Source organism: Elaeis guineensis, chromosome 3 (assembly GCF_000442705.2).
Source record: "Elaeis guineensis isolate ETL-2024a chromosome 3, EG11, whole genome shotgun sequence".
NCBI classification, from domain to species: domain Eukaryota; kingdom Viridiplantae; phylum Streptophyta; class Magnoliopsida; order Arecales; family Arecaceae; genus Elaeis; species Elaeis guineensis.
Genome location: NC_025995.2, coordinates 2,285,084 through 2,312,013, shown reverse-complemented (window position 1 = coordinate 2,312,013; position 26,930 = coordinate 2,285,084). Strand labels below are relative to the sequence as shown.

The window sequence follows — 26,930 nt, the reverse complement described above, 5'->3', positions numbered from 1 at the left end:
CACCAAGGCGGCAAGCTGTTGCTGGTTCGTTATTTTCTTCGATTGTGAGGCACTCATGTTGAGATTTAATGTCTTGAGATTCGATCCATATTGAGTCTACAGCGAGGTCCAAGACGACGAATGGAGTCCAACGAGTCTAAGAACAGTCCAAACGGAGTCCAAATGGTGAAGATATGCTGAAAAAAATTTGAAATAGATGGTACAGTCCATGGGGCAGTGGAGGCCAACGGCAGCATAGTTGGGCCCGATGGATGCGTGCATGCACGTAGGAGCAGCACTGACGCACGTGTGGACCTAGCACCGTGCATGTGAGAACCCGTCCAATGGGCGCACAAGCACCCAGGTCCAATGCCCTGTCAAGGTCCACCCTGGACTGCAAGGTGCTGGGTGTTCTATGGAGGCTGTATGGACCGATCATGTGGTCTACACATGGTACAGGAGTGTTTGTGCATGATCCGATGGTCTAGATCATGTGCGATCATGATCGAATGACTAAAACTCAATCCGGACATAATCAGGCTTGATCTGAGGCTGTACTGCATGATTGAACAGCTCTGGTGCGAGCCGATCACAATCAGACAGTCACAGATGGTTCTAGGATTGATTTGAACTTAGCATTCCTAGTGTAACACTATTTTGAAGATTTTAGAGTCTATATAGCTTCGATTGACGAGTCATTTATTGTGTTGGATAGCTGGTGACGTCTGAAGGTGCAGAAAGACTTCAAGAGAAGATTTAAAGAGCTTTTATAAAGATTTTGGGATTTCTTATTGAGAGACTCGTGTACAAAGATTAAGTGGTGAGTTTCTCTTGTATTATTATGTTTTATTCTCTCATAGTAAAGTTTGCACACCTCGTAGAGGTAAGCTTAAGGTCGATCTATATATTTATATTGTATTTCTTATTTTATTTTTTCTTTCTTCCTATTTCAATGCATGGTACCGAATCCTGCACAACAAGTGGTGTCAGAGAGAGGGGTACCAGGGTGCAAGTTACAACGGTGGTGAGCAAAATTGAAGATAGAGAAGACAAGCTCAATCAAGATGAAGATCAACAAGTTTGATGAAAAGAGTAATCTCTCCTTATGGCAAGCGAGTGTGAAGGAGCACGGTTGATCGATGCTCTCTTGTACGAGAAGAAACCGAACATCATGTGGGAGAAGATCTGAAAGTGGCTACAGATGTAGACGGTGAGTACCATCTGCATATATCTGATGGATGAAATGGTGATACATGTATTTGGCGAGATTTCTCTGATGGTGCAGTGATCAAAGCTTGAAGAGTTCTACATGGTGAAGTCTTTCACCAATACTCTCTTCTTTTGGAGGTAGTTCTATCAACTGCGGATGATTGAGAGACAAAGGATGCAGGAGCATCTCAGCCACTTCTAAAAGATCCTTACTAACCTCCTCAGAATTGACAAAAAAATTGAGGAGAAGATCAGAATGCTGGTCTTGCTAGCATCACTTTTTTCTTCATATGTGTCCTTGGTGACTGCTCTTCTAGAAAAAAAAAGTACCATCAAGATGGATGAGGTCACCATGATGATTCTCCAGAATGAGGTTCTCAGATGAAAGAATCTAGCTTCGAACTTAGACGGTAGCTTAGCTTTGATGATTTCTAAAAGAGCAAGAGACGGTAGATGGAGCGATAGGAGATTGTAACGAGGGCAGTCCAAATCCAAGATAAGGGACTTAAGCAAGATTAGATGTTACCGATGTGATGAGTTGGGGCATCTAACCAGAGATTGCTCTCAACTCAGGGATCGAACGAGGACTACTACAGCGACGACCAATAACGAGTCAGAGGATGATGTTCTGGAGATATCAGATGAGGTATCTACTTCTTTCTAGTAATGGATTTTAAATTCTGCATGCACCTATTATGTATATTGTAGAAAGGAGCAGTTTGATTCTCTGGAGAGTAGTGAGGATACTGTTTATCTATCGGATGAATCGAACTGTACGATCAGAGGTATCAGAATGGTCAGCTGGAGGACACATGATGGTGTAGTAAGGAGATTGAAGGAGGTCCGATATATATCTGATTTCAGACAGAATCTTATCTTACTGAGCGACTGGATTAAGAAGCTACAGGACGGTAGCTGGTGGAGGAATCCTAAAAATATTGCATGACGATAAGGTTATTCTGGAGAAAAAGAAGAGGATGAAAGGATATTACTACCTGATGGAGAGCCCAATGTGAGGTGGAGCTTCAGAAGCCAGAAGGAGTCCCAAGCAAAATGAAGCTTCAGGTGGAGATGGATCGGGCACTAGAAGAGAGTTTCGAGAGGACAAGAGGCAATGTCATAGAGTGAAGTTCCTATTATTACAGGAGACTTCTCCGAGCAGATCTTTGATCAGAGTGGACACAGTCCATGATGGAGGTTGGATCGAGCAATCTGGCTTGACTCCCATATTTGCCCATCCATGAGACAGTAGGCATGTCCCAGGGCATGGGGGCGAGACGGATCACAGGCTCTCAGAGATAGATGGAGGTCGAATATCGAATTGAGATGGAGATTGTTGAGATTTGATACCTCGAGATTTGATCTATACTGAGCCCACAGCGAGGTCCAAGACAATGAATGAAGTCCAACGAGCATAAGAACAGTCCAAACAGAGTCTAAACGACAAAGATATATCCGAAAAAAGGCCTGAAGTAGATGGCACGACCCATAAGATGGCGGAGGCCGCGGTGGTGCAGCTGGGCCCGGTGGACGTACGCACGTGCAGGAGTGTGCAACCCAGCATGCAGGGGGGCCCAGCATAGGCACACATGTGGGCCGACCCAGCGGGCATGCTAGCACCCAGGCCCCACACCTTATCACGATCTACCATGGACCGCAGGGTGTTGGGTGGTCCATGGAGGCCGCATGGACTGATCACGCGGTCTACACGCGGTCTAGTGGTATTTGTGTGTGATCACGATTGGACGGTTGAAACTCAATCCAGATATGATCAGGCTTGATTTGAGGCTGTAGTACATGATCGGACAGCTCTGGTATGAGTCGATCACGATTGGATGGCCACAAATGGTTCTAGGATTGATTTGAACTTGATCTTCCTAGTGTAACACTATTTTGATGATTCTAGAGCCTATATAGCTTCGATTGATGAGCTGTTTATTGTGTTGGATAGCTGATGACATTCTGGAGGTGTAAAAAGACTTCAAGAGAGATTTTTGAAAGCTTTTATGAGGATTTTAAGATTTTTTATTGAGAGACTCTTGACAAGGATTGAGTGGTGAGTTTTTCTTATATTGTTGTATTTTATTCTCTCATAGTGAAGCTTGCACACCCCGTACAGGTAGGCTTGAGGTCGATCCATATATTTGTATGATATTTTTTATTTTGTTTCTTCTTTCTTCCTGCTGTAATGCATGGTACCAGATCCTATATAATAACTTGGCTCTCCGAAGATCATCGGAAGTGCGTCACACTATGATGAGTGTCGAGCGAAACTAAAGGAAGCATTTTACGCTCTCATCTTAGCCATTACAACTCCTGAACGGATATTTCTTCCCCCCTACCTGGCGTATCAAACTATTGCAACTCATCTCTAATGGGGTAGTCAGATCGTCTTGTCTGAGTGTCGAACGACAGAGAGCCGATGGAGAAGAACTACTCGTCAAAGAGAGGACACAGTTGAGAGGGCTAAGAATGAGAGCGAGGGCTCACGATGCATTGAACGGAGGTAGGGTCAACTTGAACCGGATGGAAAGGTTGGCCGGCGGTATATGGTGGCAACAGAAAAATCTGTAAGAAAAGTCTGTACTGGATATAGCTCCGATGAGGATCCTTCGACGGTTAAGTCAATTTTTAACTCAACAGATGGAGGAGCAAGGGAGGTAGAGTTTCGGACTTTAAGTTCTTGAGGTGCATACCTCCTAAGGTCTCTTCTTACCTCCATTTATAAAGAGAGTGGGATGAAGGACGAAAGAACAGAAGAGCATTTCGATAACGTCCAATCATATGGAGCCGCATGGAGGCATCTTTAAATAGTCTTGTCAGTGAGCATGCCTTTTATTGGATACATCGGTGGTCATGGTGGCAGGCCTTATTATGCGCATGTGGTATAATTAGTGACTCTGTGGCATCCTATCATGGCATGGGCAGACCGCTTAAGGTATGACCTCAGGATGACGTAAGATGATGTGGCTCGATGGGACTGCATGGCAGCCACACTTGACCTCTGATAGTTTGGCCAATGCCGATATCTAGGTCGACCACTAGCTACTAGCTGAAGCAAGATGAAAGAGATTGGAAGCAGTCCGAGGTGAGTACCCTGCATGCCAGCAGTCTCGGGCTCATCAAGTAGGATTGGAGAGTCAAGTCGGGAGATGATCGATTTGAACTATCAGGTGCCATAGATAGCTAAAGAATTCGATCTCCAGATTAGTACTGTCGCGACAGACAAGTACGTCAGTTTCTCGTCGATGGCACTGGAGAAACAGACCGATCGTTGGCCGATGTAGCATTTACCTTGGATAATGTCGCCACGTCCAGGTGATGTTGAGGTCGGACTTCCATCGATCTCAGCTTTCGGATGAGGTCGGACTTTTGATGAGGCAGACTTCCTAGGGACCATGGTCTTCTAATGAGATCGGCCCTCTGGTGACTCCGACTTTGCATCGAGATCGACTTTATAATGATCTCCATGATTCGGTTCCATATTACTAGCTTCATATCGATATTCTTTCAATAATGTTAGTTTTTATCGGGGTAGATCTTCGATTGTGATCAATTGAATGTGATTGATTAAGCGGTGAAGATTTATCTAATAATTTAATTTTTTAAAAAAATATCAGATAATAAATATTATTTATAAAAAAAATAGTATCCGCTTGTCGGAGATATCGTAGAACATCGAGACATTGGTTTTTGTACGGTAGCTAACTAAAAAAAGCTAGCTATGACAGCCATCCTCTGGAATTCCAACTCTCACTCAGTGTCCAATCAGCCATAAATGAAGTGCGTCAAGCCCTGGAACTTGGTTTCTAACACGAAGTTGGCTCCATAATTGTGGCACAGTATGACAATAGTAGAGTACGTTTGCAATTCTCCAATTGAGGATGACGTCAAGGGCAGTTTCAAATCAAAGACTCAAAAGAAATAGTTTGGGCGGAGGAATGCATGATAACAGGTCGCAACCAATTGCTTAAAAAAATAAAAAGCAGTCCCTCTATAACAAATTAATTGAAATAATTTTTTATTTTTCTCTCCGTTCTATAAGATCATCCCCCTCCCACCCCCTCCAGATAAGTTGGGTCCAAATAACTATCTCAATAATGCACAAATCCATCACAACTTGACAAAAAACTAATGTATGTGATTGAAACCCAATTTGAGTTTATATAGAGTATTCTTTAAAGGTGCTTCCAAGCATCATTATTGTATATGATAGAATAGAGTAATTACGAAGGCTTAGAAGTGAGAGAGAAAGAAACTGGGTCCCGGCAACGCCGTATGCCGAAACTTTATCCGGACCGGTCCCAATGAATCATGTACTATGTCAAAACTACAATAAAAAAATAAATTAGTGAGACAACAACATATCACACAAAATAAAAGGAAGTAAATTTTTCTTTCCAACATTCTACCTCAAACAGGGCCAGCCGGCATTAAATGCATGAAGATAATTATATACTGAAGCATCAAATTGAAGCTCCTCTCCCTCTTCTAACTTATCAACACCAGATTGCCCTACCTAAAGACACCAAAATAATTAAAAAATAAATTTCAATATTTGAACCAAATTTAACTACATGTTCAAGAAAATGTAGTCTGCAGACAAATAAATTCTATTCAAGTTACGGTATGAGAATTAAAAAGGGAAAAAGATGATTTTTTTGGATCAATTTTCTTTCACCTTAGCAGGTGCCGATGGCACAGAACAATTTTCTTTCACCCTTCTTTAAGCTCTGCAACGGAGAAAACAACAGAAACCATGAGAATAAATGGTTCGAAAAGGAAAAGAATCGATGGATAAGGATGCAGAGAAAAGAAGTGGATGGGAAGCGGAAGAGGAGGCATCTTGTTCTTTCTCTTGCTCTTCTTAGGGTTTTTGAGACTGGGAACCATCTTTGGAGCTCTTTCTTTCTCGTGATGAAGAGAATAAGCGCAGCCAGCGATCTAAAGCCTAAGTTTTAATGGATTAAAAATAACGGCGAGGGTTTATGGCAAAGGTTTTCTTGCGGTGCTGTCAAATATCAGCTGTGAGAAAAAATGCAAATATTTATTGACCGTTCATTTCATAATGGAAAGTCTGGATCGTCTCATGACTTACCGGGTATAGCCGATTAAATTTGAGATTATAAAATATGAATTTTCTCCAAACTCCTAAAGAGAAGAAGCGCCGCTGAAAGAAGGGAACAGAAAAGAAGAGAGCGAAGAGGGGAGGGTCTGGGCGGAGGGATGCCGGCAAAAGAGATTGGAGGGCGGCGGTGGTGGTGGAGGGGCGCCAGCAAAGATAGGGAGAGGAGGATCGATGGCCGCCGTGCCCAAAAGATAATGGCTCTGACGTTGCGCAATATTTTTGAGTTGGCATCAGATGGTGGTTGTCTCGCTTGACGGATGCTCTCCAGCCTAAAACAACAAAGATAAGAAGGTTCACCTAAATAGAAAGAGAACACCCTCCGAAAAATAGAAACAGTGCAAAAGAGTCCAGAAAAAACTTACTTTCTAGCTTGCGTGGACGTACTATGTCTGTTTGTATATAACTCGTTATCAGTAATTGACGGAGAGTGTGAAATCCGAGAGTTCCTTCGTCCCCCTTCTGTGTCGATAATGCAGTAAATTTTGAATGATCAGCTTGTAAATACGTGGCGTGCTCTTATTTGTCAGTTCACCGTATTGGATAAGGTGTATCAATAATTAGGGTGAAGCAAGCAAGACATAGGCTAACGGTACCTTGCAGAAATATGAAAAGGAATACATCAGACCCACCATAATGCAAAGGCAAACCTAAATATCATTTTCAGTTTCTGTCAGTACGGGCAGCCAGTGGGAGTGCTCTCAGTTCTCCCATGTTCCAACTTTAAGCCCATACCATTTTATAAATGCTCCTCTTCCTCCCAAAACCTTGACTCTCTCATTCTCTCTCGATCCCTCTGGGCTCTCATTGATGATTGGTATGCTCTCATTTCTCGCAGCTGTTTTTGTTGTTTCTTCTCTTGCCACTTCTTGGAATTTGTATGCTTTAGATTCTCTCTCTCTCTCTCTCTCTCTCTCTGCAGGTTTTATTCGTAAGAGTTTTAGATTCTCTTTTGCTTTGGTCTGTGGCTTTGAATCTCAACATTTTTTTGGTTTTAGATTCTCTCTCAACATTCTTTTTTGAATCTCAACGTTTTGTTATTTGTGGTTGCTATGAGTACCCATGCGATCATTCAATGCGGGCATCCTCTTCTAAATTATTCCTCTAAAAAGGAAGAAATCCTTCTTTACTGTAAAGTAAGAATGAAATGTCCTTTCCTTTTTGTTCACTTTTTTTTATAATTAAAAAAAAAAAAAAAGGAAAAGAAGTTCTCTTCTTACTGGTCTACAAAACTATGATTGGGTCTCTGCTCCTGCTTCGTAACGATGGCATTGGATTACACTTCAGTGGATTGGATCACTGGTCTTTGGGTTGGAAACTACTGGTATTGTTTTCTGTCTTTTCCCTTTTTCAATTTTTTTCCAGTCTTTGGCTTGAAATGCTTTCCAGTTCATATGCTGAAGATTCCAAATGTTCCTATCAAACATATGTGGTCATGGTTCTACAAACCTATCTTCTAGCTTTTTCCTTTGTCATAGAATAATATTGATGGAAATGACACTATGATGGCAAAGTTTTAGAAGTTCAAAGATGCCGTGATTAGGGATGAGGTTGGATATAGATCAGATCAGTCAATATTCATGCTCTCCTCAAAATTATATAGTTCCGTATCCATTTCGGATTAGGTCGGATCGAATCAAATAGAGGTGCGGATCAGATATCTGATGGATTGACTAAAATTATCATTCTCTAACGATGATATAATTGATAATGATTTTTATACTTTTATTCTAGAATCATTCATGCTGTCACTCCATGACCATTTTCAATGAGACTTATCTTTCCATTGGTCCCCATTAAGCGACCTTTTTCTCTACTTTTTATAATGCACATGTCAGGCCTCTGATCCGAGATCACGAGTCTAGTGGTCATAGTAATCGCCACGTACTCATGAAAAATTCTTTCCATAAACATGCAAAGCAATACAAAAATAGTATCAATGCACTATAGTAGAATTAATAATAAATTAAATCTAAAATATAACTAACTAATATCGACTTTATTCTCTCATAAAATTCTAACGATATTCAAAAGATCTTACATCAATTAAATCTCAAATAATAATTTTATAAAATATAATAATAAATTTATGTCTAAACTCAGTTGATACTGTCGATTTTCACCTCTAAATTTATTTTCAAAATAGTACCTACGTTCGTAATTAAGAATCTGAATCTAAAAAAGAAGGAGAAGTGATAAGCTTGATAACCTACTAAGTAATGAATATCTTAACTAGATATTTCAAATATTATAATAAGATATGATATTCAAAAATAAATACCATGAGTAACCATAAGAGCATATTCTATGCTAATTTATGCAAATTAAATATTTTTAAATATTCAAATGTATGTATATATAATTATAAATTCGATTCGAATAAAATAACAAATAACTCAACAGTCTCAAACAGTATATAACTCAATAGTCTTGACTATGACCACACTTATATACTATGGCAAGGCCGAATAGAAATAATGAGTTCCATCAAAATGCCAGTGCATAACCTTCATTAGCATGATCTAGAAAACCAATGCATAACCCTCATTGATAAGATCTAAAGAACCAATGCATAACTCTTATTAGTATGGTCCAGAAAACTAATGCACAACCTCTATTGATAGGGTTTAGAAAATATAGTTAGACTAAGAGTCCAAATCCAAAGTATACGAACATACTTTTGCAAGATAACATATACGTTATAATTTTGATCATCAATATACATAATTTGTAACAAATCAATGCATCATAGTTTTTCAAAAATAATCTCAAATTTGCAAATCATTCTCTATTCAAATACAATATAATTTTACAAACCACACATAAATCAAAAACTAATTATTTGCTTTCAACATAAATTATGAAATATTTCGAAAAGATGATTCATTACTTATATTTATAAAATATTGAATGGATAGATTTGATTCATCCTAAGAGGATCCTTTAAAATCTATTATTTAAAATATATTTTAGTCAAAATTTAACCACTAATATTTTTAGATAAAAATATTATATTATGATATCCTAATAAAGTTTGCAAAGCAATAGCGTCCAACAGCTCGATTGGTCCATCAGGATAATTTTATTTTGATCATAATTAGACTAAGGGTATAGGTGGTTCAACAGAAATTAAGGATGACCAAAACTAGCTATAATTGGCAAGGGCCAAGATGGAGACTGATATGCCACCCGACGGCTATGGGTTAGGATTCTGTTCACGGGGTTCATCAAACTCATTGAAAGAAAACCTCTTTACCAAGGTCTAATCAAATTCAAAGCAATAGGACTTAGTGCCCTTCAATAGATTCACAGGTCAAATAGAAAGAGAATGATGGAGAAGAAGAAAGAAACTAAAAGAGTGAAACAAAGCTAACCAAACGATACTACTCGACATCCTGATTAGCTTGATTAAGGTGTTTTAGTCAAATCATGAATGAATTAATGTATGGATGATTCAATATAAATCATGGATGATCAAATTTAGGGATACCAGTTTGATCGAGATGGATACTGGCATGATGCTCTGCGACTACGAACCAGAATCCCTTAACTAGGGTCAGATCAAAATAATTAAAAGTAAATCTTTTTATTAGATAATCTTAGAGAGAGGAATCGATGAAAAGAAAGAAACAATCTAGAGAGAGAAAGTGACACTTTCTTGAGAAAGAAAGTCGTAGAGAGAGGAACTAGAGAGAGAAGATAGAGAGAGGAGAGAGAGAATAGATAGAGAGAGAAACTCTATTTTTTTCTTTTCTTTCTTTTTTTTTTCTTTTTCTTTTTTTTTTTTCTTTTCTTCTTCCTTCTTCCCTTAAAAAAATAGGAGATGCCTGCTCCCCTTCTATTCCCAGAATAGAGAAGCTCAAAAGCGGAGGTAGTTATTGCTGGGGATGTGGGCTGCGGTGATGTAGTCAGAGGATTACAAACTGGCCATCGACGATGACGACTGAAGCTAGAAAAATCAAAAAAGAGAGGTGAAAATAGGGGAATCAATCGAGCTCCCTTTTTTTGACAAAATCTGGTGATTCGTTGGCCAGACATTATGGCTTAAGGATGAAAAAAGATAGAGAGGAGGATCAATCGAGGTTTGTCGGCTTCTTACCTAACTTTCTAGATGCTTGAGCCTCATTTCCAATGAACATGATAAAGGGCTTTGGGAAAGAACTCTAGCGATCTGCTCTATTAGGGACCTCAATTCTCGATGGGGAAGATGGAAAATCCTTTTTCCTTTAAACAAAGATGGTGGGGAAGAGCTGGACTCCTCTCGAACGTCGTTCTTCGACTCTGATTATGAGTCCAATGGGAAGACAAACTTCGATCGGGAGTCCAACGGGAAGAAAGACTCTAATCGAAAGTCTTCTTTCTCTTTATTTTTTTTGCCACTTTAAGATTCGTACAGTTGGATTGGGGTATCACATTCTTCCCTCCTAAAATAAAATTCATCCTCGAAACTTTTCATATCTATGCTATCAAAAGTTAGAAATTCATAGTTCTAATCTCATCCTCAAATGTTTTGATATTTTAATTCTCAATATAATTTCATCATTAAATTATCTCATAAAGAAAAGATTAATACCATAAGAGTTGATCTTAATCAGAATCATTCTTTTTTGTAATCAAAATTAATATCCTAATTCCATATAAGAATATCAAGTTTTTCAAGCTATTGATCTAATCAAATCTTCACAAAATCATAAACAAACTCTAATATGCACTTGGTAGATGAATGTTCGAGTATAAATATATTGATTTAACATATACAGTATGAGCTTTGAATCTAGGACAAGGACATCTACACCAATATATTCCAAGTCCAAAATCAAAAATCGACAGCCCACTGGCTCTAAATTCAAGATGCTAAAAAAATTCTTAACATAATAGATAGAGGACCCACTAGTAAAAATCATTTAGTGACATTCCAAATAATTCAAAATAAAAATCTTTATCATTTTCATTATTAATGAAGTCCTCTACAAAGAATATCAAATCATATCATCTATCATAAACTTCTAACTCAGAATTAATATTGCTGATCAATTCAAAATTATCCAAATCACCACACTTCTATCGTGCACTCTAATTTAAACCACCAAAAAATTTTCTGGATTCACTAAATAACATTTGATCAAAGTATCCTTTTATATTATACACTGAGAAGATCCAAAATTTCAAATCCTAAGTAAAGCTATAAAAAAACTTTTGATTCTCATCCTTACATTGCCTCGAGCACATCCAGTTGGTAAATACTTAAGCTACTTATGACATTCAAAACCATCAAATAAGCCAGCCACTATAACATAAACATGAATTAAAACTTGATTCTCTTATCAATTCAATTAGATGATTCCAAACCAAACTCCTATAAGTCAACAGAATCAAAAGAATTGCTCAATGCTCTACCAAATTAAAATGCTTTAAATCAAAATACATAAATATAACCGACTCAATCTCTCCTAGAGTTTCCTTCATCGAGATCTTTAGCATATATCAAAAAACTTCCATGATAATCATGTAAGCCTCTAAAATTTAAATTCTTAATGCAATACTAGATTTCACTAGCGACCTCATCAATAATGACAAAAGATCCCTAGGTCAACTTATAAACCCAAAGTTGAATTGAGGTTTCATACACACCATAGAGTTTACGATAGATATAAATAAGATCTATTATTTTTGCATTTAAAGATGATAAATAAAAATGTTACTAATTCCCCCGAGATGAATATCTATGTCCTAAAAATGAAATCTATTTCTTTCATGAGAAATAAACTTATTTGCAATATCCCCAAATGTATTTTCCTCCTCCATGCCAGTTTATATATGATTCATATACTAGATTCAACTTTGAAAAATATTTTAATCAAGTATCATAAAAGATTTCTCTTAGTCCATCTTGAAATAATATTTTATGAGTGAACCTTTATTTTGCCATTAAATAATTAACTTGAAATCTAGAACAACATCACAAGATTCTTCTACGTCAAATTTGAGCTTGTAATTCATTTAAACAACTGATGATCAAATTAATAATCACAATACACAATAAAATTTCATGATCAATCTTCTTGCAATTACTTTATATGGAATCCAGCCAATCATAACATGATCTATAGATTGCCCATCATATATGAAACTATATTAATCATGATTTCTTAGTAATCTTTTCATACATAATCTGAAGGTTTAACTGAAAATTATGAAGATAACTTATATTGCAAACATCAAGATATACTTTCCAATATCCCTAATGTCTATCCATCTACACTAATTCTATGGTTGTTTTTATGTTTCTATGTGTCATAATTTATCCACTTATACTTTGATATTATATTAATTATCACTCTTCGACCTAAGATCATGAGTTTAAGGGTCATGGCAATCACTGTTATACTCATGGAGAACTCTCTCCATAACCATACAAAGTATTTCAAATATAATATAAATATATTATAATAAAATTAATAATAAATTAAGTCCAAAATCTAACTAACTAAAATCAACTTTAATCTCTCATAAAATTTTAATAATATTTAAAAGATCTTACATTAATTAAACCTCAAATAACAATCTTATAAAATATAATAATAAATCTATATCTAAACTCAATTGATACTATCGACTTTTATCTCTAAACTTATTTCTAAAGTAGTACTCACATCCATAATTAAAAATCTAGATCTGAAAAAAAAGAAGTAATAAGCTCGATAGTCCAGTAAGTAATAAATATCAAAACTAGATATTTCAGATATTATGATAGGATATGATATTCAAAAATGAATGTCATGAGTAACCATAAAAGCATATTTCATACTAATTTAAGCAAATTAAATACTTTCAAATATTCATACATATACATAATCATAAATCCAATTCAAAACAAACAATGTATAACTCAATAGTCCTAACTATGACCACACTTATATCCTGCGGTGAGCCTAGAACAAAAATAATGAGCTCAATCAGAGTACCAACACATAATCCTATTGGCAGTGTCTAAAAAATCAATATATAATCTTCATTGACAGAATTTAGAAAATTAATACACAACCCCCATTAATAGGATTTAAAGAATCAATGTGTGACCCCCATTGATAGGATATGGAGAACCAATACACAGCCTTCATTAATAGAGTTCAGAGAACATAGTTAGATTGAGAGTTCAAATCCAAAGTATACGAAAATATTTTTGTAAGAAAATAAATATCACAATTCTGATCATCAATATGCATAAATCATAACAAATCAATGAATCATAATTTTTCAAAAATAATCTCAAATTTGCAAATCATTCTCCATTTAAATATAATTGTACAAATCACACATAAATCAAAGTCTAATTATTTACTTTCAAAATAAGTTATGAAATATCTTAAAAAAATGGTTCAATATTTATCTCAGCAGAATACTGAATGTATAGATTCAATTAATCCTAAGAGAGTCCTTCAAAACATATTTTAGTCAAATTTAACCACCAATATTTTAAGAATAAAAATCTTATTTTTCGATATCCTCATAAGGTTTTGCAAAGCGGTAGCGTCCAATAACTATTCATCCAATTGAGGTAATTTTATTTGATTGTGATTAGATTGGTGGTATAGGTGATTCAACAAAAATCAAGAATGATCAAAATTACCAATACTCAATAAGAGCCAAGATGGGATTGGAACATGCCACCCAATGACTATGGATGAGGACTCGTTTATCCACGTTCATCAAAGTTATTGAAAGAAAATCATTTTACCAAGGTCAACTTAAATTCAAAACAATAGGCCTGAGTACCCTTCAATGGATTCATAGATCACGTAAAGTGAGAATAATAGAGAAGAAGAGAAAGAAGCTAAGAGGAAGAAACAAAGCTAACTAAACAATACTATTCAACATTTCGATCAGCATCATCAAGGTGTTTTAGTCATATCATGAATAAATTAACAGATGGTTTAATATAAATTATAGATGATCAAATTTAGGAATATCTAATCTAATCAAAATAGATATCAGTACGCTGCTCAACAACTATGGATCAGAACCTTTCTCTAGGATTGGATCAAAATCATTGAAAATAAATCTTGTACTAGATTAATACTAAGTAGGAGAATCCATATAGAGAGAGAAACAATCTAGAAAAAAAAAATTTAGAAAAAAAAAATGATGCTTTTTACAGAGAAAAGGTAGAGATATGAGAGAGGGAAGAGGAAAAAAAAAAAAAAAATTTTTTTCTAGTTAGTTCCCCATATTTTTTTCTTTCATTCTTTTTTTTTTTTTTTTCCTTCCACCCTTGGCGAAACAGGGGATGCTTGCTCCCCTTCTATTCCCGAAACAGAGGGGCTCAAAGCCGGCGGCAGCTGTCGCCGGAGATGTGGGCTGCGGTGATGCAGTCGGGGGATCACAAACCGGCAGTCGGCGGCATCGCCCGCCACCGGAAAACTCAAGAAAGACGGGCGAAAAACGGGGGAATCAAGCAAGGCGCCCCCCCCTCCCTTTTTTTTAACGAAATCCGGCGATTCGCCTGCCAGAAAACTATGATTTAAGGGCTAAGAAAGAGGGAGAGGACGGTCTTCTTTCTCTCTGATTTTTTTTTCCGCCGCTTTAAGATTCATGCGGCTGGGTTGGGGTATTGGATCATTTCATTCTTTATGCTTTTTCGGTTGATGATGGCAATGTCTGCATAGTGCCAAGGGAATATTTTACGTCACCTCATTTTTGCCTGGATGAAATTGTGTTATTGAATGTATGCCAGCGGAGTCGCAGTATTCATTCATATTGGTATTGGTTATGTCTATATTTTAGGAAAACCCAGGCTACTTAGTACACCACTGGGAGTGAAGAAAGATGCAAATTATCTCTGGGTGAATGCTTTTTTGCATGTTGCTATAGAAGAAATCAGACTGCTTTATTGTTTGTTGATAAAGAAGAAATCAGACATTTTCTAGATAGCCATATGTTGGTTGATGATGTCGGTACAAATGTTTTCTTATTGAAATTGTATGCTGCTGAAATGTACAAAATCAAAGTAATCCTGTACTCATTCCTTGTTGCCAGCATGAAGTCATACCTTGCTTTTACGGTAGACAACTATGTCAACTCCTGAGGTCAATTGTTTTGGACTTCTATGTAGTCATGCTATTCTAACATCTTTAGTGCAGCAGTGTTCTTTTATGTAGGAGTGCTTAGATATGCCATGACCAGGTATAGGTTTTTATGTTCTGCTGAGTATCAGATCTCTCTGTGCACATTTTCCAGTCCAAAATTTACCCGGTGCTATTGTAGTTTAATGTTTTCAATTCGGATTAGATTTTCCTTTTATCCATCTATTCTGCAACTGTTGCATATTTTTACTATTTCCGAATCCCCTTCATATGTTTTTTGCTAATATCTTTGGACATTGTTTGTTTGGAAGATGTTTCTTGTTAGTTCAACTCTAGTTAGAATTTTGTTGACCCATGTTTGGTGGACAAGGATTGACCTTAGAGATGATTCTGTACCTCTGAATCGATAATTATTTCAAATCATTAAAAAAAAGAAAGTATTTAAATATAACAGCAATATCTTCTCTTGTACCTGCAGAACGTAAACTGTCGAGATAATTATAATTGCAGAAATGCTCATCTTAATATGTTTACAATTTTACTTATGGTTTTATTCCTTTTCAATATTAATGCATTTTATTACTAATTCTATTTTTCATAAGCTTTCCTCACTTGTATCTTTACTTTAGCTCATCTTCTGTCAGGATTGGAAACAAGCGTCTATAGTGTACGGTAAAGATGGAGCAGTCCCTAAGGCTCATATTTATTCCTGTATTCTTATGCTCCTGGATGGCAATGGGAGGAGCAGAGTATTTGAAGTATAAGGACCCCAAGCAACCACTGAATGTTCGAATAAATGACCTACTAAGACGGATGACTCTGGCTGAGAAGGTTGGTCAGATGTCACAAATTGCAAGGGAAAATGCAACATCTGAAGTCATTAATAAATATTTCATAGGTACGGGCTCCTGATTTAATTCACAAAACACATAGATCAAAAGATGATTTGTCCTTTTTAAACTGAATATATGATGTAGGTAGTGTATTGAGTGGGGGAGGTAGCGTGCCTGCTCCTAAAGCTTCTGTGGAAACTTGGGTGAATATGGTAAATGAGATGCAGAAGGCTGCTCTTTCTACCCGTCTGGGAATTCCCATGATCTATGGCATTGATGCTGTTCATGGTCACAATAATGTCTATAAAGCTACGATTTTCCCACATAATATTGGTCTTGGAGCTACGAGGCAAGTATATTTCAATTGATACAAGGATATAAAGCTGGTGGTTATTTTTTTGTTTCTTTTGCTACTTTGTGATTCATTGCTTAGTGCTGCTCAGTGAATTTACAAATATTTGGCTGTTCAAGAAACTAATAAATGACACAATTTTTCAAACTTGATTTGTTGATGACATTCTCTCTTACATGTAATAATTGTGTTGGAGATGAGTTGCTTGATATAATTTCAGCTCCTTTTTTTCTGTGCTGTGGCTTGACTGTTTTATTTCCAGGATACTCCATATATTTGCTTGCTTTTCCTTTTGCCCACAAATGCTTCTGAACTTTTAAGGCTTTTAGTTTTGCTCAGAAACAAAATATTTAGGCTTTTGGCTTTATAAACTTTTAAAATTCATATATAGAAGTTTGCGTGTCTTCTTTTTCTTTGGTCTATGGTGACAAACATTTCTATTTTTTATTGCATTGCAAAATTTACTTTGGAGTGAAAAGATTGGCTTAAAAAATAAAGAGGTAGACCAATAATAGAATGGAAGAGTAATGACAAGGAGATCAGAGAAGCAATTAATTGGCTTGTTCTAAGCAAGAAATTGATGGGCTTGTTTAAAATGAAAAGGAAGATGAAAGAAGTTACAGAGAAAAAGGAATTAAAAGAGAAAATGGATAATAGAGTTAGTACAATGAGAATATCTTTTTTTTTCCTAAAGTGAAAAATAAGTATGAAATATTCACAAAAAGATAAACGGGAGATGCACGTCAGAGAATAAAACTGAACTAGGACTAATTATTGATCAAACATCAGAGAATAAGATTGATAGAACAGATTGTCAGAACTGGTAGAATGAATGATTGCCGCGATAGTAGATTTTTATAAAGAGACATGTTACAGCTTCCATGGAACATTTAAGTTGCTATATGAATTGCTAAGGTCAGGGTCTCAATTACAGTATTGTTCCATTACAAGAGACCACCTAAGAGACTATTATTCTGTTATAATGGCTACAGTGGCCATTGTTTGCCCCATTCTATGCGATTTGGTGTTGTTGAATATTAAAATAATAACTGTTATAATAGTGTTATAAAGGACAATAACAGATAAAAACAGAAAAATAGCAGCATTCTTGTCCTGTTCACTGTTTTGTTGTAAAAAAATATTCTTTTCAGGTCGTTCGAACTTTGTTTTGGAAGAAGAATTGGTAGAAGATTGAATATTAGAGAGAAATATTATTTTATTATTGGGAATAACGGAAATGCCAAATTATTGCCCTTGTTTGTGTTATAACATTATAACAGGTGTCGATTAAACCATGGCTAAGATGAATATCATTTAGGATGGTGACATGGATACTGATGTGAAAAACAGTGAAGCCCCAAATTCATCATGGTTACATTAACAAAAATTACATACATGCATGCATATACAACCAACTTTATGGATTCCATCAGAACACCTGCCATTGAAACATATCATTAGTTATTTAGAGTTTATCATCCAAAACAACAGTCAGGGAGACTTATCTTTTTGGTGAATGGTCAAGAAGCATGAGGTTGTATGTCTTAATAAGAGAGGATATCATTCTCAGAATATTGCCTTATGAAGAAAACATAAGGCTCTTAATCATCCCTCTCTGTATAAGACAACACAAAAATGTTTTAAACAAGATGAATGGCCAAATTAGATTTATGCAACTTGTTTAATAACATATCCCATTATACAATAGAACAATTAACTTATTTAAATATTAAAAATTGAGCATCATAAAGAAAAAAATTGAGTAATGAGACAATATAAAATTTTATATGAAATATTATCATTGTTAAAAATCAAATTCAGTTTATAACAAGATGAATGGCCAAACTCGATTTGTGCAACTTGTTTAATTATTTATAACAGATTCGATTAGAAAATGGAATAATTAACTTATTTAAATATTAAAAATTAGGCATTGTAAAGAAAAATATTGAGTAATGAGATGATATAAAATTTTATATGAAATATTATCATTGTTAAAAATCAAATTCATTTCGTAAGGAAAAGAATTTGGTAACCAAAAAATAGGGTTAGAAATTTACTGATGAAACTAATTCATCCCACAAAACCCATAAGCAATTAGTAAACAGAACTATAAGAAAACAACAATTTCACAAAATAGTCTGTGTTTGTAACAAAACTTTGTATGTCTCTAATAAATAAACTTTTAGCCACAAAATATTATCATTACCAAAAATCCGACCAGTTTGCAACAAAACTAATTTGTTGGAAAAGTAAATTATAAATAATTGGCAATGAGAACTATTTCATTGTAAAAGCCTGTACAGTGTCCCTGATCATCATCAAACAGTGAGTATTCTATGACGAAACTATGTATATTGACAACAAAGGTACATTTATCAATGAAATATTGTTATCACTAAAAATCATATAGATAATTAGCAATGAAAAATATTTCAATGTAAATTTACACAACGAATAATGTGCGGTGAAACCTTGTTCATCACTAGATAGTTTACATTTTGCGACAAAACTATAAATAAATTATCTAGCAATGAAATAGTATCCTCACCAAAAAATCAAGACCCATTTGCAATAAATTATTTTGTCACTATATATAAAGAATATTAGTGACAAAACTAATTTGTCACCAAAAAACTGTATTTTTTTTATTTTTACATCCACAAATAAAAATGTTTGGGAACAATTCATTTTGCTGTGCGAGTCTTGTAGCCATGCACCGTATTTTAAGAATTGTCAAAGTAATGGGCCAAATAATGTACTTTATATATAGATGAACCTTTTTCCCCCTCACAACCTGCTCAATGTGTTGCTAGTGGCCCTGCAGGACTTCAGAAGAAGGAATTACGTGCACCGGTCCCATATATCTGCAAACAGACTGAAGTTCTTCTAAGCACCTTTGTCTAGGAAAAAATATTTTAATAGTATTTTAGCCATTTTGAAAAGGCAATACCTGCATCACTCCTTACTATCATCAAAGAGTGTCAAAAGTTCTGATGGTTGCAAGGCCATATTTAGCATATGTAGTGGAAGCGCTGAACTTATGGTTGCTGCTTGTTCACACTTTAGGTGAAATGACTTGAAACAATTGGTGCATTGTTTCCAGTTCAGCATTCTGGCAGCTTAAGTGGTTCCAGATATTTGCTTTTCTAAAGTACAGCTTAATTTAGTTGTCAGAGTAGTTACAAAGGATAATCAAATTAAATAATTTGCTTTTATTCTAGTATTTTCTTTATATGTTCATAATCTTTGTGCTCTTGTTTAAAATGTGTTTCTTTTTTCTATTAGAGAACCAGCACTTGTGAAGAGAATTGGTGCTGCAACTGCTCTTGAAGTTAGAGCAACAGGCATTCCTTATGTTTTTGCTCCATGTGTTGCGGTAACAAGGACATAAAACCATCCTGTTTCTGTGAATTTTGGTTCTTACAGAAAAGATAAATAAGCTAAACATATCTTGCAAAGAACATCCTGGACCACTGTGTTTCAGTCTTCGTCTTCTGCTTGAGCGTTGTGCAGGTTTGTAGAGATCCAAGATGGGGTCGCTGCTATGAAAGCTACAGTGAAGATCCAAAAATTGTCCAAGAAATGACAGAAATCATCCCTGGCCTACAAGGAGAAATTCCAAAGAATTCTCGCAAAGGAGTTCCCTTTGTTACTGGACTGTAAGATATTTCTGCCAACAGCATCTTCAATTATGTTAGTTTCATCCATTAAATTTTCCTCCATATAAAGCCAACATCTTTTAGTTTCAATTTTTGTCTCTCATTCCAACAATTAGAAGTAAGCTTAGTTAGACATATAAGTAAATGGAGAAAAATTTGCGAACTCAACTGTTGAAAGGTAGGGCTTAAAGCTGTGGTCATTAATGCAATAATCTCCTGAAGTCATTCTTCTGAAAGGCTCCTTTTTTAAAGAAAATTGTTTAATAAAGGAAGTTTGAAATCATGTTTTTGTGTTTATAGGTCTGCTGGTGGTTATAACTCTTGATTTGGTTTGAGCTTTTTGAACCTGTAAAGGTTAATTTTTTTTATCATTGTTATTACTTATTTGCTTCAAGCCCATCAAAAAAACCTTTGATCCTTTCATCAAAGGAATGGGATACTGTGAAAGATCCTTTCATCAATGGAATGAGATCCCAAGACAAAGTATATTCCCAAATTAAATAATATCTACAGTTGTGTTGAGTGATTATTATTCTGCTTTTACATCCAGCAAGAGAAATGTTGCTGCATGTGCTAAGCATTATGTTGGCGATGGCGGAACATACAAAGGCATCAATGCGAACAACACCATCATCAGTCTGCATGGGCTGCTCAGCATTCATATGCCTCCCTACTATGATGCTATCATTAAAGGTGTCTCAACTGTGATGGTCTCCTATTCAAGTTGGAATGGAGTGAAAATGCATGCTAACCATTACCTAGTGACGGACTTTCTCAAAAACAAGCTCCATTTTAGGGTTGGTGGATGGTCCTCACATCCATACTCCGATGCATAGCAACTCATAATTTATCGGTTTCTGTCATGTTGATTCCTAAAATATCAATTTCTATATATATTAAGGCTGAAATCTTTTTTTTTCGTATATTAATAGGGTTTTGTAATATCAGATTGGCAAGGTATTGACAGCATTACCACTCCTCAACATGCTAATTACTCGTATTCAATACAAGCAGGAGTTCATGCTGGCATTGACATGGTTAGCATCCAAGATTCACCTTATCGCATCATGTGCTTCATTAGTTACAAGCTGTGTGATAGATTGATTACCTTCATCAATTTTTCAGCTTACTTTTTTTTATCCCTCCATGAAGTATGAGGACATTAGGGGAAAAAATTCTAAAAGAACAAAACTAGACCCCATTTGTTTGGATTTAAACATCTTAATGAGTACCCAAAAGATATAAAATGGCAATAGTTATGCAGAGTATAAAAGACATAAATGCACTTTATGTGTGAAATCTTTTTAATCTGAAAAGTCTGATTTTGCTTCACTTATATTTTTCTGCAATATATGCCTTGTTGTTTTGTTATCTCCCACTGCGCTTCCACCTTTCATTCCATTTTTAATGCTGGATCCTCTCTCCAGGGAATGTACTGAGGAGAGAGGTGCCAACTAGCAGACCAAGTTCCTGGCTGGCCGCTATTATCTTTCTCAATTTGTATGTTTTGCAGGTAATGATTCCCCATGACTACCCAGAGTTCATTGATGATCTGACATACCAAGTCAAACACAACATCATCCCCATGAGCCGAATCAATGATGCTGTAAGAAGGATCCTTCGGGTCAAGTTCACCATGGGTCTCTTTGAAAAACCTTATGCTGATCTTAGCTTAGCTGATGAGCTTGGGAAGAAGGTTTGTTGTCACTTTCTTGTACTGCCTTCCCAACTCATGAGCTACATTCAGTAGTCAAAATAGGATGAACCACAGAACAGTAAAAGAAATGATAAACCAAAAGTTCTATCGTTCGGTCCGATATTTGTCTGATATTTTTTTCTTGCAGACAAATTTAATTCAGTTGCTCCCATAATAATGTTGTTCGATCACTGAAAACTATTATTTCTAATAGGAGCACAGGGAACTGGCTAGGGAAGCTGTGAGGAAATCACTTGTGCTGCTAAAAAATGGAAAGTCTATCAATGATACACTGTTGCCTCTTCCTAAGAAGGCAAAGAAGATTCTTGTCGGTGGAAGCCATGCCGACAACTTGGGCTATCAATGTGGAGGATGGACTATCACTTGGCAAGGACTCAGTGGGAACAATCTAACAACCGGTAAACATTCAAAACACCTGAGGTTCACTTTGCTTCTCATATCTTTCAGACATAGCAGAGCATGCTAATGTTTTAAACTCCAATCGATACTTTTCAATAGGAACCACAATCCTTGATGCCGTGAAGGCCACTGTGGACCCCACCACCGAGGTTGTCTACTCTGAGAACCCTGATTCGGACTTTGTCAACCATGGTCATTTCTCTTATGCAATTGTAGCAGTCGGAGAGCAGCCATATGCAGAGATGATCGGAGATAACTTACAACTTACAATTCCTGATCCTGGCCCAAGTGTGATCCAGAATGTCTGCAGAACTATAAAATGTGTTGTCATCATAATCTCCGGACGGCCTCTTGTGATCGAACCATACATGCACATGATCGATGCTCTCGTAGCTGCATGGCTTCCTGGGACTGAAGGCCAGGGTGTAGCAGACATGCTCTTTGGTGACTATGGATTCTCTGGCAAGCTCTCTCGGACATGGTTCAAGTTTGTGGATCAGCTCCCAATGAATGTAGGCGACCCACATTATGATCCTCTTTTCCCTTTTGGTTTTGGTCTTACTACAAAGCCAGCAATGGCAAACTAGTAGTTTCTTTTGGCACAAATTTAGGGAACATTGATGGCTTACTAGCTTTGAGTCTACAAGAAAGTAGTAATCAATTCAGGCTTAATAAGGGTGTAGACTATTGTTCTTTACTTTGAAGAAAAATCCCCATTTTCACGTTTTTATCATGAAGGGTTCAAATGAAAAACTTGTTCTTTCAATATCTATGTCATCTTGACATTTGAGATATGAAAGTGGTTAACATCCATTTGCGACCATGAAAAGGGATGCTTTTAATCAGATATTTTGTTTTCTAACTCAAAGGTTTGAGTGATCCTTTCTATTTTTTTTTTTTTTTTTTGGTCCAATTGGAGTTCAAATTGCATCTAAACTAATCATCAGCATAGAAAATATCAGATTCACAAGTCCGATATTATTATATTTGTTATAGCCCAAAACCCAATTCAGCCCACCAAAACCCAAAATAAAAAAAAAAAAAATAGAAAAAAATCGGGAAGAAGACTCCCGATAGGAGTCTTCTTCTCCGGCGAGACCCAGGCGAGATCGGAATCCTAGGATCCCTCGGAGTCCTAGGATCCCCTATAAGAAGACCTCCTCCTTCCTAGAAACCCAACATCGGCTCTTTTCCCCTCTTTTCCTCTCCGATTTTTCTGAAGTAGAGCCGCGATCCCTTGCCTTGTTCTCGCCGTGACTGCTCTCCGACGAGGCCACCGAAGGTCAAGATAAGTTTCCCTCCTTTTTCTCTCTTCCTTCCCCTTCCTTCCATGCTCCTGTGCGCAGCTGCCGGTGACGAGAGTCGCTGATTTTCGATCGGAGAAAGGGACCTCTATTTTGGTCTCTTTCCCGTGAATTTTTCGGCACCGGCGATCGCAACTGATCGCCGGCCATGCTCCTCCGTGACAGGGGGAGTGGCCCCCCTCTGCCGCCGGTCTCCGCCGCGGCGGCCGTGGCCCGAACGGCCGGTCAAGGTCGGAGGACCGCCGTCCCCTGTTCGGCCTGGAAGGAACCAAGAAAAAGAAGAAAAAGAAAAAGAAGAAAAAGAAAAGAGAAAGAAGAAAAAAGAGAAAAAGAAAAGGAAAGAAAAAGAAGAAAAAGAAGAAAAAGAGAAAAGAAAAGAAAAGAAAAGAAAAGAAAAAATAATAATAATAAATATATATATATATAAGTAAATAATTAAATAAATAAATAAATAAATAAAATAAAATAAAATAAAAAAAATGATGAGAGAGAGAGTTTCTCTCTCTTCTCTCTCTTCTTTCAGTCTGAATCCTGACTTTCTCTCTCTGGAATTGGACTTTCTCTCTCTACTTTCACTCTCTAAAATTTTCTCTCTCTAAGTTGTTTCTCTCTCTTGATGGATTTTTCTCTCTCTTAAGTTATTCTTCTAGGATTAGCGTAGTGGAAGGCTTCATCTGATGATTTTGATCGAGTTTAGGGAAGAGTCTGATTTTAAGTGAGGTTTTGATTTTGGGATTTGTTAAATTTAATTTTGAATTAAAATTAATATAAAAATATAATTTTGGATAATAGGTACGAAAAAATCTCCTAGAAGTTAGTCGATATATTCATTCAGTGCTCCGTGAAAGGTAAGTAATGAATCGTCTTCTCGAGATATTCTATATTTATTTTGAAAATAAATAATTATTCTCTGAAATTATGCATGATTTATGAAATTATGTTTTGAAAGAAAAGTGCTTTTGAAATATTATGGTATGTCGATTATGAACACGTTCAGTGAAAAATTATGGTATATTATGATACAAAGTGTATTGATACAGATCGGATTTATGCTCTCAGCCTAACTATGCTTCAGTGGGCCCCGTCAATGGGGATTATACGTTGGTACTTTGTGGATCCTGCTAGTGGAGATTGTGCGCTGGTATTTGTGGACCCTGCCAGTGGGGGTTGTGTGCTGGTATTCTGTGGATCCCGTCAATGGGGGTTAAACGTTGGTCATAGTCAAGGCTGTTGAGTTACGAGTGTTTTTGAATCGAATCAGATTTATGATTATATTATATGTGAATATTTGAAAATATTTGATTTATATTAAATCAACATGAAATATACTCTTATGTTTATTTGCAGTATTATTCTTGAAAATTATATAATATCTGAATTATCTAGTTGAGATATTTGTTACTTATTGGGCTGTCTAGCTCATTACCTTTCTTTCTATTTTTCAGATTCAGATAATTAATTTCGAGTGTGGGACGAAATATTGGGACAGAGCTTTTAGAAGCGAGATTAGCATTGTCAACTTCATTGAACTTAGATCTATTGTTTTTATTTTAGTAAAAATTTTATTGGATGTAAGACATTTGATTTAATTACTTGAATTACAGTTGAATAATAATTATTTGAATTTATTCCGCTGTGATGCATTGATATCGTGATGAGATGCCTTGCATGCTTATGGAGAGAGTTCTTCATGAGTATGCGGCGGTTGCCGCGACCCTCGATTCACAATCTCGGGTCGGGGGCGTGACAATTATTATGGTATCAGAGCATAAGTGGATAAATTATGACACATAGAATTTGACATAGTATGAGTGTAGGTGGGTAAACATTAGGAATATTGGGACATTAAAGTATGAGCATCATAATAAACCCATCCTAACAAATAGATAAATGAATCTAATAAGGTTTTACTACTACAAGGTTACCATGCCTCCCCGTAGAATGACAAGAACTACTCAAGGAATTGCAAAAGAGACATCACAACTACGGGATGGTAGCACTCCCCATCTGACCAGTGGCACCCCTCAGGAGGAGGGAGTCGTAGATCCTAATGGGAGTACTTCGAGAGCACGTCAAGAACCAGATATGGCTCAGTTAATGCAGACCCTAATCAGGATGGTACAAGCGCAACAACAAATACAGCAGCAAATGTTTGAACAACAGCAGATACAACGAGATACACAACAACATCAGCATCCACCACCACAACATGGAGAGCAACTAGTACAACGGAACAACATTTCAGAATTTAAAAAGCTTGCTCCTCCAGCTTTTAAGGGGACTACTGAACTTTTGGAGGCTGACAACTGGATAATGAAAATGAAGAAGGCCTTCGCTGTCCAAGAGTGTCTTGATGAAGAAAAGATTCGATATGCAGCTTATTTACTACAAGGAAAAGCATACAAGTGGTGTTAGCGACTACATCGCAAGCATGAACAAGACGGCGAAATACTTACCTGGGAAAGATTTCGGATTGCATTCTATGATCAATATTTTTCTCGGAGTATAAGGATCCAGAAAGAGCAAGAGTTTATTTATTTGAAGCAAAAGGGTATGAGTGTGACTGAATATGAAGCAAAATTTACAGAGTTAGCAAAATTTGCTCCGAGATTAGTGGATGGTGAGCAAGAACGTGTTCACAAGTTTGAGATGGGACTGAGAACTGAGATTTGAAAATAAGTGGTTCCATATGAATTGACAACTTATGCAGATGTGGTAAACAAAGCACTGATAATTGAAAGGGAAGTCAATGAAGAACGCATGGAAAGAGAAAGAAAGCAAAGAAAGAGAGCAAAATCAAATGATACACAAGGGTAGAATAATAAAAATATCAAAAGATCAGCTAAGGGAGCAATAGATAATAAGACTCAACAAATTGATGGTGAGCCGTGCTCCAGATGTGGCAAAAATCATGCAGACAAGGATTGCTATTGGAATACAGGTGCTTGTTTCAAATGTGGTCAGATGGATCATAAAATTGCTAGCTGCCCGCTAAATACTGAAAATCAAGTTGGCCAAAGAACTTATGAAGGACAACATAAGGGTGGTGGACAGATTTCTAAAACCTAGGGAAGAGTTTATGCGCTTACTCAACAGAATGCACAGGCTTCCAATACAATAGTGGCAGGTATGAAAAATTTCGAGGATGAAATTTTTTTTTAGGGGTGAAGAATGTTATAGCCCAAAATCCAATTCAGCCCACCAAAGCCCAAAATAAAAATAAAAAAAAATAGAGAAAAATCGGGAAGAAGACTCCCGATAGGAGTC

At 36.4% G+C, this 26,930-nt stretch overlaps 1 protein-coding gene and 1 long non-coding RNA gene across 9 annotated transcripts; one reads left to right on the top strand and one right to left on the bottom strand.

Moving 5' to 3' along the window:
• Window positions 1-5,308: 5,308 nt before the first annotated feature.
• Window positions 5,309-6,693, bottom strand: LOC105042384 (uncharacterized). 2 transcript variants are annotated; one of them, XR_012139536.1, is made up of 5 exons: window positions 6,679-6,693; window positions 6,287-6,585; window positions 5,870-6,213; window positions 5,601-5,707; window positions 5,309-5,518 (listed from the first exon to the last, which is right to left on the bottom strand). It is a non-coding gene; the product is annotated as an uncharacterized lncRNA (long non-coding RNA). The 2 variants fall into 2 exon arrangements; XR_831511.4 differs by lacking the exon at window positions 6,679-6,693 and having other exon boundaries at window positions 6,287-6,628.
• A 236-nt stretch (window positions 6,694-6,929) lies between these two features.
• LOC105042390 (uncharacterized) lies at window positions 6,930-23,092 on the top strand. Of its 7 annotated transcripts, none has more exons than XM_073253523.1 (11): window positions 6,930-7,449; window positions 7,601-7,637; window positions 16,041-16,294; window positions 16,374-16,578; window positions 19,870-19,960; window positions 20,098-20,243; window positions 20,794-20,936; window positions 21,192-21,280; window positions 21,757-21,939; window positions 22,154-22,358; window positions 22,459-23,092. In XM_073253523.1, the coding sequence occupies exons 3-11, from the start codon at window positions 16,075-16,077 to the stop codon at window positions 22,944-22,946; spliced, it is 1,770 nt and encodes a 589-aa protein (XP_073109624.1). In that variant the 5' UTR covers window positions 6,930-7,449; window positions 7,601-7,637; window positions 16,041-16,074; the 3' UTR covers window positions 22,947-23,092. The 7 variants fall into 7 exon arrangements, with proteins under 7 accessions (XP_073109624.1, XP_019704513.1, XP_019704514.1 ...); XM_019848954.3 differs by having other exon boundaries at window positions 20,794-21,040; window positions 21,176-21,280; XM_019848955.3 differs by having other exon boundaries at window positions 16,026-16,294; window positions 20,794-21,040; window positions 21,176-21,280.
• The last annotated feature ends 3,838 nt before the right edge of the window (window positions 23,093-26,930 follow it).